The 17,065-nt window shown below is 37.7% G+C and overlaps 1 protein-coding gene across 3 annotated transcripts in view; it reads left to right on the top strand.

Moving 5' to 3' along the window:
- Positions 1 to 17,065, top strand: part of ACSS3 (acyl-CoA synthetase short chain family member 3) — an 84,899-nt gene that overhangs the window by 37,331 nt on the left and 30,503 nt on the right. For all 3 annotated transcript variants that reach the window (XM_051609066.1, XM_051609067.1, XM_051609068.1), the window contains 2 exons: positions 1,982 to 2,133; positions 11,709 to 11,812. In XM_051609066.1, the coding sequence (XP_051465026.1) occupies positions 1,982 to 2,133; positions 11,709 to 11,812 (256 nt within the window). The remainder of the gene's footprint in view (positions 1 to 1,981; positions 2,134 to 11,708; positions 11,813 to 17,065) is intronic.

Genomic DNA, 17,065 nt, shown 5'->3' with positions numbered 1-17,065 from the left:
TTTAGATATAGTGAACATTATAGAGGGATGACACGGACTTGAATAAGTTCATAAACAACTATTGATTAACACTTGAATGATTACATGAAAGTAGTTACAAAGTGTGTAAGGAGGATGCTTAAAGACCATCTGATAAAATACTTTTCTTCAGGAACTGTGCATTATATGAGAGAAAAAAGGACATAATCTCATTTTTTGACAAGCAAATAGCATTCTTTTGCATTTCTTTTTGGTAATTTAGGATAGGCTGTTAGCAAAAAAGAGCCTTTTTGGCACTGGCAGTGCTTCTTCCTGCTGCTTTGTCTGGGGACTGTTTCTTTTGTTTATTTTTTCTCAATGTGCTTCTCACCGCCTCTTCATCCTTTAAAAATCAAGGCTTTTTGATTGTGTGTTCTATTTTGCCTTGATTTTTTTGTCCTTTTATGGTGATCCTCTGCTGCAGCACTCTTCTCACCAGCAGTCTCACCACAGGGCTGCAAAGACAATGGTAGGCATCTAGCCTCGGGCATCCAGCATTATTTAAATCTTTCAAATGGTTGGTTCTCTTGCCAGTGTTCAGGCACAACTGGATGCACAGCAACAGTGGGGCGGGTTGCAGTGGGGAGAGCAGGTGGGAAAGGGATGAATTCCTGTGAGCCTGCATCACTGCTAGAGTTCTCTTTTTTATCTGGGGACAGGACTTGATTAGTTTGTGTTTTCATGAAGACGTTTACTGTGTTACTAGTGCCTTATGATTAGAGTAAAAATAGTGGACTTACAAAATTCTTTAAGATAGTCAAATGCCTGTTCTTCTTTTGCATTTTGATAAAATGAAAAGTATTAATTAGAGTTTCATATGCTGGGGATTTCTTGGGGATTCCCCCCTCCCCCCGGAACTATTAATCTATCTATTTCAAATTTGCTTTTACACAAGCATGGTGAAGGTATGAATTTTTCTTGTGACTGGTGAGCTGCTGTAAAGATGGTGACATTTCAATAGTGAAACTTCATGTTTGTGGCTTCTAGTGCAAAGCATTGTTAAAGCTGTATTTGCAGTATGAAAAGTGTGAATCTTTCCTAATTTGTGGTGTTTTGTTGAAGTGTGGCCAGGTGTGGCCTTTCTAGTGAAAAGGTTATGGTAGTACCTGTAGAGCTAAAGCTTACAGAGTGTGTATGGAGCAGTTAATGCACTGCAGTAATTGCATACCGTAAGATTGTGATTGTATGATCTGGTGCTAACTGCTTTTCATATTTACAGCACCACAGAAATGTATTTTTGATTATTTTTTGTTATTACTACTTAGAATAGTATGTATGTGACAGTATGTCACATCTGATTACTTCTGTTTATAATTCTCCTGGCTGTGCCCCCTAGTTCAAGACAATGTTTAGTTTTTTAAAAAAAACAAATAACCACAAACCAGACCACAGTCTGGTAGCACACTAAACCAGAAGAGGGGCCTTTGTTGTCTTTCCAGTCTTCATAGTCTTCATGTTGGTTAGCAGAACAAAGGTGCCAAAGATCCAGTTGTAAGCAGCTAAGTGGGATTTTTTCCATAATTGGGAGGAAATTTCGATGTAAGAAAAAAGCTGGTGTTGCGTCCTGTAGGCCTGTGCATGGGGATATAGCTGCAATGCCACTGTGTCCAGAGACTCTTAGTTTAGACTCCAGCTGTTTTACAGGCTGCTTCACAGTAAGGGCAGATGGAGGCATGACTCCCTCTGCTGCCAGTGGCTCTTCCCCTGTCCATTCATCCTATTTTTCTAAGTAGCAACTAGTATGTGATGTGTTCTTTCAAGAATTTGTGCCCAAAGTTTGTGAATTTATTTCTACAAGTGAATATGTTTACAGTATTATCATTTTTAACAAAGCCTTCTCTAAAGTCTTATTTGAAATTGCTTCGGTTGCTGTGCTACTGCTACTGTTATGTGTTCAAGCCTTGAATTGTTAAGGAATTATGAGGTATTTTTATCCTGTGACATTAAATTATTCTCTCCATAGGGGAAGCCTGTGGGAACGCCAGATGCTGGTGCCTATTTCCGTGTGCTAGCAGAGCATGAAGTAGCTGCCTTCTTTACTTCACCAACTGCAATTAGAGCAATCCGTCAGCAGGACCCTGAGGCGGCCTTGGGAAAGCAGTACTCTCTGAAAAGGTGAACTAAGGATACACTGGAAGTAATTTGTTACAGAAACGGGCTGAATGAACTAAGAATAGCAGAGTGTCTGGGGCTTTACCCTGCTCTGTATAGCAGAATTTAAAAGTATTCTTGAAAACTTAGAAGTAGATGTATTTGCTTGTAAATTTATATTGATAGTTTGGAGGAGATGAAAGCTGTTAAAAAGATTATGACTCTTAAGGTTAAGTTACTGAGTTACGAGTTACTTGTTTAACCTTAATTTTACTCCGCTGTGCTTATAACCTGTATCACAGTCTTGAGTTACATGATCCTGTCCAGTTTACCCACATGACCTCTCATTTCATTGAGTGCACAGGATCTTCAGTGTTTGTCTAATCAGCAGCTTTCCAATGAGGCTGGTGAAACACTGGAGCACGTTGCCCACAGAGGTGGTAGCAGCCTGATCCTTGGAAACATTCAAGATCAGGTTGAATGAGGTGCTGACCAACCTGCTCTAGTTGAAGAGGCCCTGCTCACTGCAGGGGGGTTGGACTAGATGACCTTTCAAGGTCCCTTCCAACCCAGTGTTTTGTTTGTCTCCCCATAACTTAGTAACTGCTTATGGTTTTGTGCTCCAAAGACTGAGCTATTTGCTACCTCATAATGCTTTTAAGGTGTTTATAACTATCAGCATGCTTCAAAATCATGACTGAATTAATCCTCATAAATTCCCTGTGAGATGAGAGAGTGGTATTATCTGTATTTTGCAGATGGGAAACTAGGCACAGGAAGATTAAGGTCAAAGTCTTCTATTAGTTTTGAATACCCAGTATGGGCCACTAAACTACCACTGTTTCAGAATTCTTAGCATTATATAGTTAAAATGCATTATTAGCATTATGTTTATAGCCTCTCACACTAACTTGCGTCAGTGAGTGTTTAGTACTTCGGTAGACCGACTTTCTGTATCTTAGGACAAACAGTCTAGGAATGAAAAATATGGGTTTGAACAACATTGAATCTTGAATGTAATAATTTGCTTAGTGTCCAACAAAGGCTGTGTCAGACTGTACAGGCAGTATTCAGTCATAAAACTTTTATCACATTTCTCCAAAGCAAAGGGGAAGATGCAACGCTATGTAGCTTGATTAGATCTCCACTTTCTTAATTGCTTAGGAAAGTTTTATTTGTTAGTAAGCTGTATTTAATCCTGAGCTATTCTTTACAAGTTCGTCATCTTCCATCTGTTTTGAGTGCTATCATCAATCCTTACGCCTCCTTGAAATACGAAGCAAGCTCACCTGAGACCTTAAAGCACTATCCTTCTATGATGTTTATTGACAAGAAAGTGATTCAGAGGCTAGAAATTTGATTGCTGTTCCTCAGCATTTTTTATGCAATAAGTAAAATAACTTAGACTGTCTTTAGAGTATTCATTTAATGGAAAATCTGCTAACTTGCTCTGTAAGTTGTTGCATTTTTTGGCCAAATAAAAATTCCATATAAGAGGCTTCTTGCTGATAACAGTTGCCCCAGATGTAAAGAGGAGTCTTTAATATTCAGTATGTAGTTAATAAGTGTCTCCATTTGTCTACAAATTTAGTTGTTTCATAATTCAGTCAGTTTTGGGCCATGTCATTCTCTGTTATGTGACTTCTCTTTACTAAACCCTCCAGCGCAGCGTTTAATACGCATTTAGTACTATACAAAATCCAAAGTCTTTTCTACCCATAGATGAAAAACACTGGATTTTCTGTAATACTGACTTAAGTCCAGTGACTGTTCTCCAAGCACCAGTATAGTGCAGTAAGTTTGACTGTCTCCAGCATGCCTCTTTTCATGTTAGACTAGGATTATCTTCCTGCTAGGTCTAGTTGTGACTCCTAACTAGTTGGGTATGCATGATACTGTGGTATGTATTACTGAATTTGGAAGGATTCTTAAATGAGTCTGTCTAGCCTATGATGATTTCAATATTAACATCCAGCTAGTTCTAGTGTATGTCCATTTTATGAATTAAGGTGCAGTTAGAAAGGAGTCAAACAGGTGATAAAAGTCCTAGGAAAATCCTTGCTTTTGAGTGTTACTTGGATGGATTTTTCCGTCCAAGGTCAAGAGAATTCTGTTTCCATTTGAAATCAGTCTTTACTTTTTGGTAATGTACTTGATCTGTCATGCTTTTTTCTCTGTTACATGGTGCAGAATCTTTGAAATGAGATATATTTCTGCTACCTGGGCTAAGATGCATTCTTACTTACTCTAGAGGCTCCAAAGCACATGTCCAGGGAGGCAGTCCTGAAAGAGTTGTCCACCATGGTACATTTCATTCCTGAAAACATCTATTAAAAAAATGATAAAGGTCAATGTCACTTTTTAAAATTCCTGTTAAAAAAAGACAATTACTGCTAAGGTACAGAGTTGGTAGGCAATACCAGCTTCCAGTATACAAGAGAGTACTTGATTTGTGGGAGTAAGTTAAATTATAAGTAGAATTGCATTATTTTGAAATCACAGAAGTTAAATACATTTGTGTTAAGAACTGATCTTGGCGGAATCACTAGCCTTTGCAGAAAATTACACGAGTTTTCCAAAGGTTCTAGTGTGCATGCCTCAAATTCCTTTTTGGGTATTGGAGTCAATTCTTGAAATTCGTTTGCCTTTGACACAAAATGTCACCAATGTCTTAAACAGGGCTTATGCTTAACAGAAAAGATATATTTAATTTGTAAAATTGTAGGTGGGTGTATGTGTTGGTCTCTTCGCAGAAGTAACAAGCAGTAGAAGTGGAAATGGCCTCAAGTTGTGTCAGGTGAGGTTTAGATTGGGTAATAGGAAAAATTTCTTCACTGAAGTGTTGTCAGGCACTGGAACAGCCTGCCCAGGGAGGTGGATGAGTCACCATTCCTGGAGGTATTTAAAAGACTTGTAGATGTGGTGCTTAGGGACATGTTTTAGTGGTGGATTTGGCAATGTTAGGTTAGCATTTGGACTTAATGGTCTTTGTCTTTTCCAACAAAAGCCCTGTTAAACCACATACTGATATAGGATCAGAAGATCTGACTTTTGATAACACAAGGTGCTTCTAAGCAGGCTGTTGTATCATATTGCTGCCTGATGGGTTTGAAAAGCTAGCAGCATCCAAATCCTGTGACCCTTGTGTACCTGAGTATATTCTGTTCAGCTTTTTGAATCTGTTGTAATTTTCATGAGCTAAGTCCATAACACTGAGTCATTAATTCTTCCCGTATTTGGAATCACAGTTCATCCTTTAATTGACTTAATTGTTATGAACTGTTTAGGTCTGATTTCCAAATGATTGACAGCTGGCAGTTTTGCATGAAATGGGGCAACAGCTCAATAGATTACATTACTATACAAGTAATAATTTGCAGTTTGTGCCCCATGGTCTGCTTGGCTTAGTCTGCTTGGCTGTCTTGACTTTAGGTCCATCAGTGATTTTATATCAAGAGAATCAGGAGATTCTTGCATATTCATCTGATACCAGATATTAATGCACTTATTTTAGAAAGAAATATGAGACTGCATAAAAACTGTGCAGAAATAATGAATATAAAGTAGATTAGAATCTCCTATTTTCTGTCTCATAACACAGGAACAAGAGAGAGTGAAATTAAAGTAGCAAATTTAAAACTGTTAGATGAAATAGTTTATCATGTCTCACACATGGTCTCACAATTGGTGTCTCACACATGCTGCTAAAGGATACATGATTAAGATCCAGAATTTAGGACACTGAAGTCCATTGTGAAGTTCTGTCTGCTACCCACATCTCTGTGCTGCTTTAGGTCATGTATGGCCATTCCCGTTAGACTCCTGAGCTGTGTTCTTGAAGAGCCTTTGTGGAGCTCCCCTTCACACACACTGACCTGCACTTGTGTTATGTATCTCTCTGTCACCCAAACCTCCAGTGCTTGGATCCTCATGACTGAGGTAAAACCTATTCAGGGAGGAAAACAAACGCACACATCAATGGAGAAAAATCAGAAGACCCGAAACTATTATTTATTTATTTGACATATTTAGGTGTCTGGAGTCTTTTTGGTGCATTAAGAATTAGGAATATTTTTTATTTCCATTTTATGTTAAGATGTGCAAATGAACCTTCCTCTCTGTCTTTTCAGGCAAAAAGCCTATTTAGCACAATGCAGATAGTTTTTCTTTGTCAGAAAAAACCCTGGTATATGTATTCCAGAATTAAAAACACTTCCATGATATTTGGAAAATTGCAGCTCAGATTATTATCCATGTGAACACTCCTGCTTTTGGGAAGTGGTTTGGAGATGTGTTTTCTTCTGTGCTTGGAGTAATGCCAAAATGTACATGCTGTATTCAACAACTGAGATTGTGTCAGGACCTTAATCTATCCTCTATAAGGTGATGCTTCAAGTTGACTGTTAGACTCTTGAATGAGGCCTAAAAACTTGATTTTATTGAATTTTATGTTAGGACTGAAGGCTTTCAGAAAAAAAAGAACAGCTTAGGACATGTTTATTTAACAAAGTAGTTGAAAGATCTTTCTTCTCCATAAAGTCCATTACAGTGCTAGATTGTTGCAGTAACAGGTGCCTTGACATGCTTTGAAGTTTCAAGTGGACTGTTATAAAAATTGTTCATGGTGGGACCTTTTATAACTGTTGCCATCTCTTTCTTGCTATATTCTTTGATTGGAAAAAACAATTCCATAGTCCTTAAGCTATCTTAGACTTGTGGCCCTTTGATCTGGGTATTCTTTTTGATGGTTTTGTGCTTTAAATGAGCCAAAGACCTAATCCTTCTCCTTCCTTGCAACGTAAGATTGCTCTTAGGCCTGCATATTATTAAATCTGATTATTAAAGCTGGCAATTCAGAAGAGAGGAATTCTGCTTTTGGCTCAGGGGATAACATGATGTCCGAAGTCAAGTCTTGGTGTTTTAATAGCTGTATGTTTAAAACAAGGACACTTAACAGAATTTTTCAGCTGTTTATGAAGTCAATGAATTAATAAATTGAATATTTATGTCATAGCTGAAAAGTTTTTAACATGTCTAGTTACAGAACATTCCATATAATGTAAATTGAACACCGTTTTAACAGAAGTGCTCTGCATGTAAACACGAGTAAAAAACTTTTAGTTAAATATGTTTTTGGTTTTTATTTACACAATATTTTGTTCTCTTCTATCATAAACTTTTATCTGTGTTACAATTTCCATTTAGCTATTAGCTGTAAGTATATGCAATGGCTCATCCTTTACAATAAGAAGCATTCAGGTGTAAGATATTGATTTGGGTCACACTCATTATAATCATTATCTTCTAATGTGGGAGATGAGCTCAGAAATCAGTTTACCAAAATTATGTTCTATATTTTTGAGCACAGAAAACTGTGTTTTTTTAATGTCAGTAGTTGGAATTCTTTCATCTGCATTGTTAAGTTCAATATGGTAACATTTTTCAAGATCTTTTGACGTTCCTAAGTTTGTAACTAGATATACAATAAGATTATTTTCATTTGTGAAGGTTATTATTATGGCTATCCCTATGATTGTTACTTCTAGTTACTTCATAGATAAAACTGTTCTCAGGTTATTATATTTAGATGGTGTAGAGGTGCCTACCTTGGTGATTAGAGGTCCCAACATGTTTTACTTGCAGAAGTTTCTTTTCCTGTATTCTAACTATGGATCTGTAAATGGATCTAAAAGACAATAAACTCATAAAATTATTTAAGTGTAAGCCAAGTGTCACTGTAAAAAACCAAAACACTTCTCAATTTTAAGGCATATGGCTTATCGCATTCATGATGTTTCATCCCATGTTTTACTTAGGTTGTCTACAGATGTAGCTTTACTCTCACATTCTCCTGCCTTTCATCTACACAGCAAGTAGGTTACTAGTCCTTACACTCTAAGGACTGCCTCTTTATGCTAACAGGATATGTATGTCCTCTGGAGAGGAGTGGAGTGTATGCTTTTTGGTTTGGGCAGCCTTGTTATGGGATGTCTGTGGTCTCTAGATGAGAGGTCCATCTCTAGATTCCCTGTTAGAGAATATTTCCAGTTCTGTTGTCAGACAGGCTGAACTGTACATTTCTTTTTCTCATTTCTGACACCCTTGAGTTACTTGCTCTGATTTTTCTCGTAATTTCCTAAATTGCTTTCTGGATTTCATGTACACAAAAAGATGAATCTCCTAGGTTTTTTTCTTACATGCCTCTGAAGTGATTTTTTTTTTTTTTTCATGCCTGCCTTATCTAAGCATTCTTTCTTTTTGTGGCCACAGTTCCGCATGTTTTACAAAATCAATGCATTTGTGGCCATTGCTGAAGGGTAAGAGTCAAGTCTTTTGTTCAGCTGTTGCCTTCATTCATAATGGACTGTGTGAAGACTTGAAGTGAACCAAAATGTCACTGACATTGACCTGGCTGTGATAGAGTGTGCTGCAGTCCTAACAAGGGGACATTTTGCAGAAGTATTTTTCATCCCAGTCTGATACTAGGCCACATGAAGCTTTGTTCATATCTTAATTAGGCATTCTGTCATCTCAGAAACCTTGAGGATTGATGCAGCACTCAGCAGAGTGTCTGCAGTTTCTTTTGGCATGACAACCTGTTAATGAAATGTTTAGTCATCTGTAGTGTGAGTATACTTGTATGCTTTCAATAAAAGAAAGAAAGAGGTTATTTGCTAGAAAATAAGAGTTCAAATCTTTTATTTCCTCTTATATTTCCTCTTTCCCCTCAACTCTTTGAGGTTTTAAATTGCATCTTTGGGTAAAATGAAAGCGCTGTCTGTGTTGGTCATATGCCAAGTAGGGAGCATTTGGGGGAGGGAAGGCATGAGCACATCCTGTGCAGATACTACAGAAGGAAAGCAAGTTCCTGTAGCAATAGAGCATGTGCCTGGCAGCTCTGGGTTCAAAATTCACATTATTCCTTGTGGAAGGGTCACACCTGGTTGGTACAAACTGGCATTGGCATGGCTGAATTGTTTCTGATTGCCACACCAGCCTTCTGGAGAAGGACATGCAATTTTCCCTTGTGATTTTTCTGTTAAAGAAAAAAACAGAAATGTTACGCCTCAGTTTCCCCTCTTGTTTAGATTTTATTTCCCAAATAGATAATTTCTGTTTCAAAATCGTGCTTAAATAGGAACATGTTGAATCAGTAGCAAAATAAGAATGACCAGATTTTTCATACATTCCTAATTTCCTTTTTCTGAAATGCAGGAACATCCTTTCCAAATTATAATGCAAGAACTTAATGTCTATTGCTATTTTTTTAAAGAGTAACTTAACAAAGTCTCTATATTGTAGCCCAGTCATGTCTTAGTGTTGCTCTAGGACCATGGATTTTGTTTCATATTGGTTTTCGTTTTGTCTTTGTTACATAAAAATGAAACCATAATCTTTTGCGACTCTCTGAAGTTGACTCATGTTCTTTGTGGACTGCAGAAGCCTAAAGAACTAGTTCAGCATATAAATTATATATATATATATATATATATATATATATATATAAAATATGCATTGCTGTCAATAGAAACCATGGTGCCACAACACGGACTGTAAAACTAGGCATGTACTAATGGTGAAGTATTGAATATATATCAGCAGTTCATCTGAGTATAGCTGGCCATTTTTTTTCATCCGTATATCATCTGGACCGGTTGGAATGAGTCCAGAGGAGGGCATATATTTGAACATATAACTTGTGGAAAACTGGGCTGGAGCACCTCTCCTATGAAGACAGGCTGAGACAGTTGGGGCTGTTCAGCCGGGAGAATAGAAGGCTCCAAGGAGACTTCGTAGTGGCCTTCCACTATCTGAAGGGGCTACAGGAAAGCTGGGGAGGAGCTTTTTAAAAGGGCATGTAATTATATGATGAGGGGTAATGGTTTCAAACTGGAACAGGGTAGATTTAGGTTAGACATTAGGAAGAAATTCTTTAGTGTGAGGGTGTTGGGACACTAGCACAGTTGGAAGTTGTGGGTGCCCCCTCCCTGGAAGTGTTTCAAGGCCAGGCTGGACGGGGCTTTGAGAAACCTGGTCTAGTGAGAGGTGTCCCTGCTTATGGCAGGGGAATGGAACTAGATGACCTTAAAGGTCCCTTTCAATGACAACCATTTTATGATTTTGAATTTAAATTAAAAGTTCTGTGTTTCTACACAAAGAGGATTGCTTATTTCTTTATTGAAGGTGTGGGGGCAAGTTTATAAATGATTCTTCTCTTTAGTATAGTGACTGTGTCTGGCTACTGTCATGATTATCCATGACAATAGAATAGAATGGAATAGAATATTTATATTTTATTAGTGTCCTATCACTGGATACCAGGGGGAAGAAATCAGCACCTCCCTCCCCACTTCTCCTCAGGAAGCTGTAGAGAGCAATGAGCCCCTCAGTCTCTTTTTCTCCAAACTAGACAAGCCCCAAGTCCTCAGCTGGTCCTCATTGGACATTCCTTCCAGCACTTTCACCGTCTTTGTTGCCCTCCTCTGGATGCATTCAAGGACTTTAACATCCTTCTTAAATTGTGGGGCCCAGAGCTGTACACCGTATCAAAAGTGGGGCTGCACTATATGCAATTTGACAGAGTTTTAAATTGCTCCTTAGGACATAAGTACAAAAAATGACAAGAATAAAGTTATGGTGCAAGTGTTAGAAAGGTCATAGCATGCAGTAATATATGGTGATTTCTAACTTCTGAGTGCTGATAGTCATATTTAAGAAAGCTGCCATTGATGTAGAGGAACTTATCATTCTAAACAGGGCGTGAAGTGAATTTGTAGGGCTTAATGAAGAATGATAAACTGTGACTAAACATTTGATAAAAGATTCTAAAGTTAAAGACCATGTGTGGGTTTAATACCCATTTATGTAGCATTACCTAATTTAATGGCACAAACACAGAGATCACATCTGTCAGGATTGCCAGGCACTGCATTTCTGCCAGAGGTGCCTGTGGGATGTCCAGTCAAATGAGCTGAAGTTTAGAACAGGGACCCAAGGCTGCTGATTGTGGTTCGTATTGGAATTATCTGGGAAGAATTACTTTACTTTTGTATTTATATAGATAGAAATATACATAGCCTGCCTCCCCACAGGAAAATGGCTTTATATCCCACTGTTTATTCAAAAACTCATTTCCAAAGGCGTGTAAAAAGATCAGTCAAAACTTCAAAAAATACTAAAATCTGGTTAAATGCAACATCATTAAGAACTTAAAACTAGTAGTTATGCTACAGGTATATCCTTTTATTCTGTTTCTTCACTAATTTTTGTGATACCTCTTTCTGACCCCTTCTGAGTATTTCTCACATTTTGCTTAACGGATGTCTACCTACTTCCATTGACAGTTGCTTCCTTCTGGTCTCCCAAGATCTTTGCATTCAGAAAGTAAAGCTTCTTTTACATGATGTAACAAGTAGCATAACTTAATATTGCCAAGAAACTAATTATTACTTAGTAGGAAGGAACATAAAAAGAGTAAGAGTCCTCCTTCCCCTTTTCTCTTTCTCTGGGACACCAACCAGAGACATCATTGAATTTGTTCCCTTGTATTCCTTTCCCCACCCAGATCAAGATATGTACTTTTCTGTTTTTATTTAAAGGTTCAGAACAGTATTTGTAGCTGGTGAGCACTGTGATGTGGACACACTAGAATGGTCAAAGAAGGTCTTCAAGGTACCTGTCTTGGACCACTGGTGGCAGACTGGTGAGTGTTTTAGAACATGTTTATAAGATACGGTGAGAAGATATTTTCAGACTTATTTCTTGAGTCTGTGGGTAGAACTGGATTGTCTTTCCATGGACATTTTAATAAGCAGAAGCAAGAGTGAAAGTAATGCAAGCAGGAAGAATGTTTTCTTGCAGAGAAAAGTGACCTCAGGGTATATTTAAAGCACAGCATTTTTTTAAGCTAAATATATTTTAAAAGGTATTTTCTGATACCTGTGTTCTTAAAAAAAAAAACCAAAATGTGTCTGCATCGGTATTCAGTCAGGAGCTCCTTGCTCATCCATTCAGGCCTCCTGCTTTTGATTTCCTGTTTGTCAGTATGGAATTCTCTCGAGCTTGGAGGAAGTGATCCTGTAATAGCAGTCAGCTCTCCTGGGACCTTTTTTTTCTCTGTATTCTATAGGATTTTTCTAAGCAGATCTCTGAAGATATTAGAGTCTGCTTTCCTGAAATCTGGGCCTGTGGTCTAGCTATTGCCTTGCTTCCTCTTTTCAGAATCCTTAACTCCACTGTCTCATGGTCACTGCAGCCAAGGCTGCTCCTGACCATTTCTTCTATGTCTATGATGTCCAGCAGAACACCCCTCTTTATTGGCTCCTTGATCACATTTGTCAGGAAGCTGTCATCAATACACTGCATAAATCTGGATTATTTGTGCCCTGTTGTATTGAACTTCTAGAAGATACAAAAGTCCTGCATCAGGACAAGGGCCTCTGAATGTGAGACTTCTTCCATTTGTTTGAAGAAGGCCTCATCTACAGGCCTCATCCTGGTCAGGTCTCCAGCAGATACGCATCTCAACAGGATGAATGTTGGTCTGCCTGCTGTCTTCACTGATAATTTCTCAAGTGTCTCCTGACCTGACTTCTGACAAGACAAAGGACACGTGCTTAATAGAATACAAGCTAATAAACCAGATTTGTATAACTTTTAAAATACAAAATGGTCAGGTCTGGTAAGTGAGATGAAATAGAAATGCTTCTCCCTGCACTGTCCTGCGTTCCTGAACTTCCCTTGAGATTAACATGCTCAAATGCTCAAGGAGGAGTGGATTCTTCTCCCTCTGAAAGGCTTCACTCGTCCCAGAGCACAGCAGCCACAGCAGCTGACCTAAGCAGCTTTCTCTTCTGCTCTTCAGTCACCTCTTTTTGAGCAGAATACAAAATGTATCCTCTTAACTGTGAAAAAACAGGCAGTTTTGTCACATTCAGCTGTGTCTGTCATTAGGTAAAAAATTGTTGAAAGTGGATTTCTGTGCTGGAAAAGGCTTTTCTAGTACCGGACTTCAGTACACTAGATTAAAGGTGCAAGGTGCTGAATGTGAAATATTTTACAGAGTAGATAACTGGTTGTTTCCCTTCATATCAGAAATATTCAAGGTTTGTGACTAAAGACAGAATAGAGGACACAAAAATTCAGATAAAACAATTTTTGACCTGTCTCAAAAATCACAACTAAAAGAACAGAATAAAAAAACACCCTAATCACTTCTAGTGGAAAGAGGTCGAGACAATTAACTTTTTATGTGGAGCTAGTAAGTTTTTAAATGGATTTTTAATAACAAAATTCAATTCAAAATAACAAAATTATTAGGTTTAATAAATTACATTTTTTGTCATTAAAGTGCTTCTGAACTTACAAATTGCTGTTTTGTCATGCCTGAGATTGAGAGTTTATGATTTATGCCTAGATAAGAAAATGCTTTTGACCTTTGATACTCTAGAAAATTCTTATTTATTCCCCAATTTGATGTTTGTCTACATTCTTCCGAAACAAGAGCATTACTAAAACTGTGGGAAATGTTGGCATCATAATTTTATCTGAATACTGTAGCTCTTACTTACGCAGTTATGTCTTAGTCATTGGCTCTTTCAGCTGGGGCTAAAGCAGAAGAAAGAGAAGGAGGGCATTCCAATATCTGGTTAATTAATGTTTGTGTAAACCAGTTGCTTGCTCAGTTTTATTAAGATATCTTCAAAGCCCTTGAGTTCTTTGCCATATATTGAAACTAGAAACAAATGAATATGGACAAAGAAATGTAGATGGTTTTCTTTCATTTTGTCACTGGAAGATGTATGGAGTGTATTAAATCATTGTGAGTTGAAACAGTACTTTGAAACAGAAGAAAGCTTTCATTAGGGGACTTCAAAGCAGTTACACCTGTAAAGCCTGATTGATTAAAACTTTGTCAATAACACTTATTGTAAATGTTAATATTTGTGTTACATTTATAGGAAGCACATCTTACAAGCTGTGAAATGTATGTGACAGGATCAATGGGTGACAACTAGGATTTAAGGCAGTAACGACATAAGCACTTGCTGTTTTCTTTGAAGACATAGCAATGGATGAAAGAGCACTACTTTCAGATTATGTGCTCATTTGTACACGGAGAGATGATAGTCTTGTTTTGGGTTTGTGCAGGTGTTTAGTTTTTGCTGATTTCTATCAAATGACACTTAGCATTTAAATAGCAGTTTTCATCTTCAAAGTGGTTATGCAAACACAAGCTGATTCTTTTAACACCCCTGTGAAGTAAGTAAAGTTATTGCGGTCTTGCAGACATGAAATTGAGAAAGACCAAGTATCTTTCCCCAGGCTATCCAGGAAGGCATTACAAATTCAGTTTTAGAAAACAGAGCATGTTCTTCCTCAGAGATAAATTTTCTTGGTATATTTACATATGGTTTATGATGTTTCAGTGTTCCAGTTAAGTACATTATAGGGCACCTTGCCAAATCTATTTGAAATAGCCTAAACATTTTGGGTTTGGGTTGTACTTGCTGTGTCACATCCTTGGGAGACACCTCAATACGCAAATAAACATGAGTTTGGGTTACCTTGGTTTTGGAGCCAGCTTTGAATTCTGGAAGAAAAAAAGGGTAACAACCATGAGGTTGTGACAAGCTGTGGAAGCATGAAGGCACTGAAGGCTTTCGTTAAGCATCTTCAACTGCTTTCATGTTAGCTGTTTAGAATTTTGTCATAAAAAGAAATTAAATTAAACTCTACTACATTGCTTTTGATGTTTAAAAAATGTTAAGGAGTCAGATTTCCATTTCTTCATAATAAGTATAAGATGTAAAGAGGTTTTTTTCTTTTGATATTTCTAAATAGAAACATTTTTAGACTCTGTCTTCAAGGATGTATAGGGAAGTTCAGATGAAACAGAACTGAAACTGAAAATTCAGTGATAAAATTTGACATGCATAAAGTGTCAGTCAAGAGACATTTTCTTCCTCTACTATAGGAATCAGTTACAGAGCATGCAAGTGTAGGAGGTTCAAATTGGAGATAATCCACTGTGTCATTATTGTCAGCTCACTAGCAGGCAGAACTATGAGAAGACTGGGCACTTTTTCTGTCTTCATGCCTTATCCAGTAAGGAATGGGTGTCTGCAGCAAGCATGAGGACAAAAATCACTGTATTATGGCTGCTGATAAAGAAAGTTTTAGTATGCACAAGTTGTAATGAGGTCTTGGGTACTGTGAGATACAGTGCGGTAGGAATTCCCCAAGTTCTGTAGCACAATTAGTTAATATACTGTATCACTTTTAAAACTGTTCTTGTTCCTTCTCTGAATCTTAACTCTAAAACATGTAATTGCTATGTTGGTAGTATTTTTGTTAGGACATAAGATTATTATGTAATTGCACATAGGAGTAATGGGCATATGGATCTTGTATTAGGACTATACAAACAAAACAACTGGATCATTGAGTTCAGTGCAAAAAATATGAATCATAGTTAAGTGTACTCACTGTAATATATTTCAGTGAAGTACTTCCTACCACGGGAGAAGCGTTTATTAATGTGGTCTCTAAGCAGCATAGTGTGGTCCCCAGTCTTCAGTTTCCATTATGTTGTCTTGGCAACATTTTGTAGAATCTTCTTGTCAATATCTGGAAAGGTGGATCTTGCAACTAAATTCTGTTAGCTAGTCTTTCCAGGTAACCACTACAGAACTTTTCTTTAGGTGAATTACCTTGTCAGTCTAAACCTCCATCTCCCCACATTTCACAATTGGATTCTGGATTTTACTTTTCAGTCATCTTCTGCTTTACCCCATTCAAAACTGTTCAGATAAGCTGAGCGCATTCCTTAATATGATGCATTCCAGTCCAGTGCATTCCCTTTAATATGGTGAAATTTTCAGACTGAGAGGCAGCAGGAAAGGTAAACTAAACATAGGGTGGCTGTTTGATTTGCACCAAAACAGTAAATTCTTGGATTTCTTAAATTATTATTTTATTTTTTTTTGAGTCCTATAAATTCAGTTCTGGAGTTATAGAGCTCAAGAATCGAGCTGTGATGAGAGAGATGAAACAAATTTCTTCAAAGTCCAAGCTACTGGTTAAGTTATCAGGTGGTGCCTCAGTATAGATGCAGTTTATGCTTTTTGAAGAGATATGTATCCTGTCAAGACAAGGATTGTATTTTTTTAGTGGAAGCTGATGTCCTGCAGAACAGTTCTGCATAAGTGGGAATTAATCTGCAGAAACTTCTGCAGTCCTGAATTAGAGAGTCCTCTGAGCATGATTTTCTGGATAACTGAACTTATAATAGGTATTCATGTAGTGGAAGAGGAGAAAAGTGGTCATTTATCATGCCTCTACCTGGGGGATGGCATTCTGTCTTTTAAGAGAGTGAACATAATGATTGTTTCAGCCCTTGTTTGTTGCTTAGCAATGAGGCTTGTACAGATGTGGATTATGTGTTAGTTACAGTAGATCATCATTCCTTCAATGTCATATTAGGATGCCCAGTTCAAATAAGTTTTTGTTTGTCCTAATGGAGGAGAAAGAGGAAGAATTTTTTTATTTTAGGGGCCACGGGCATTGTCAAGGTAGAGACTGATGTTTCAGTAGTGTGTGACTTTCTTATTCTGTACAATGGCCTTTACCATTAGCTTCAGAGAAAGGAAAAAGCACAGAACTTTTAAACTTATCTGTCTGGTCAGCCCATGTCAAAATCAAGGAGCTCTTTGCAAACTCATCCTGATGACTGGCTTCTCTTTTGAGGTTGGAGCTTTGGTAGTTCTTGCAACTTTTATCTAGGATTTGACACTATATTCTAATGAGCCAAGTAATTTGGGCTAAATTGCTTTGGAGAGCCAGCCATTCTCTTAGACCTGTGAAGACCAGTTGGCCCCTCTCTGTCACAGTATTCTGGCAATGTTACCACTCAGTTGTGGAGGAAGAGGAGGGAAACCTGCCCCTCCTCAACATG

This window comes from Apus apus, chromosome 1 (genome assembly GCF_020740795.1).
Source record: "Apus apus isolate bApuApu2 chromosome 1, bApuApu2.pri.cur, whole genome shotgun sequence".
In the NCBI taxonomy this organism is placed as follows: domain Eukaryota; kingdom Metazoa; phylum Chordata; class Aves; order Apodiformes; family Apodidae; genus Apus; species Apus apus.
Note: the sequence above shows the minus strand (reverse complement) of the source record. Positions and strands in the feature narration are given on the sequence as shown.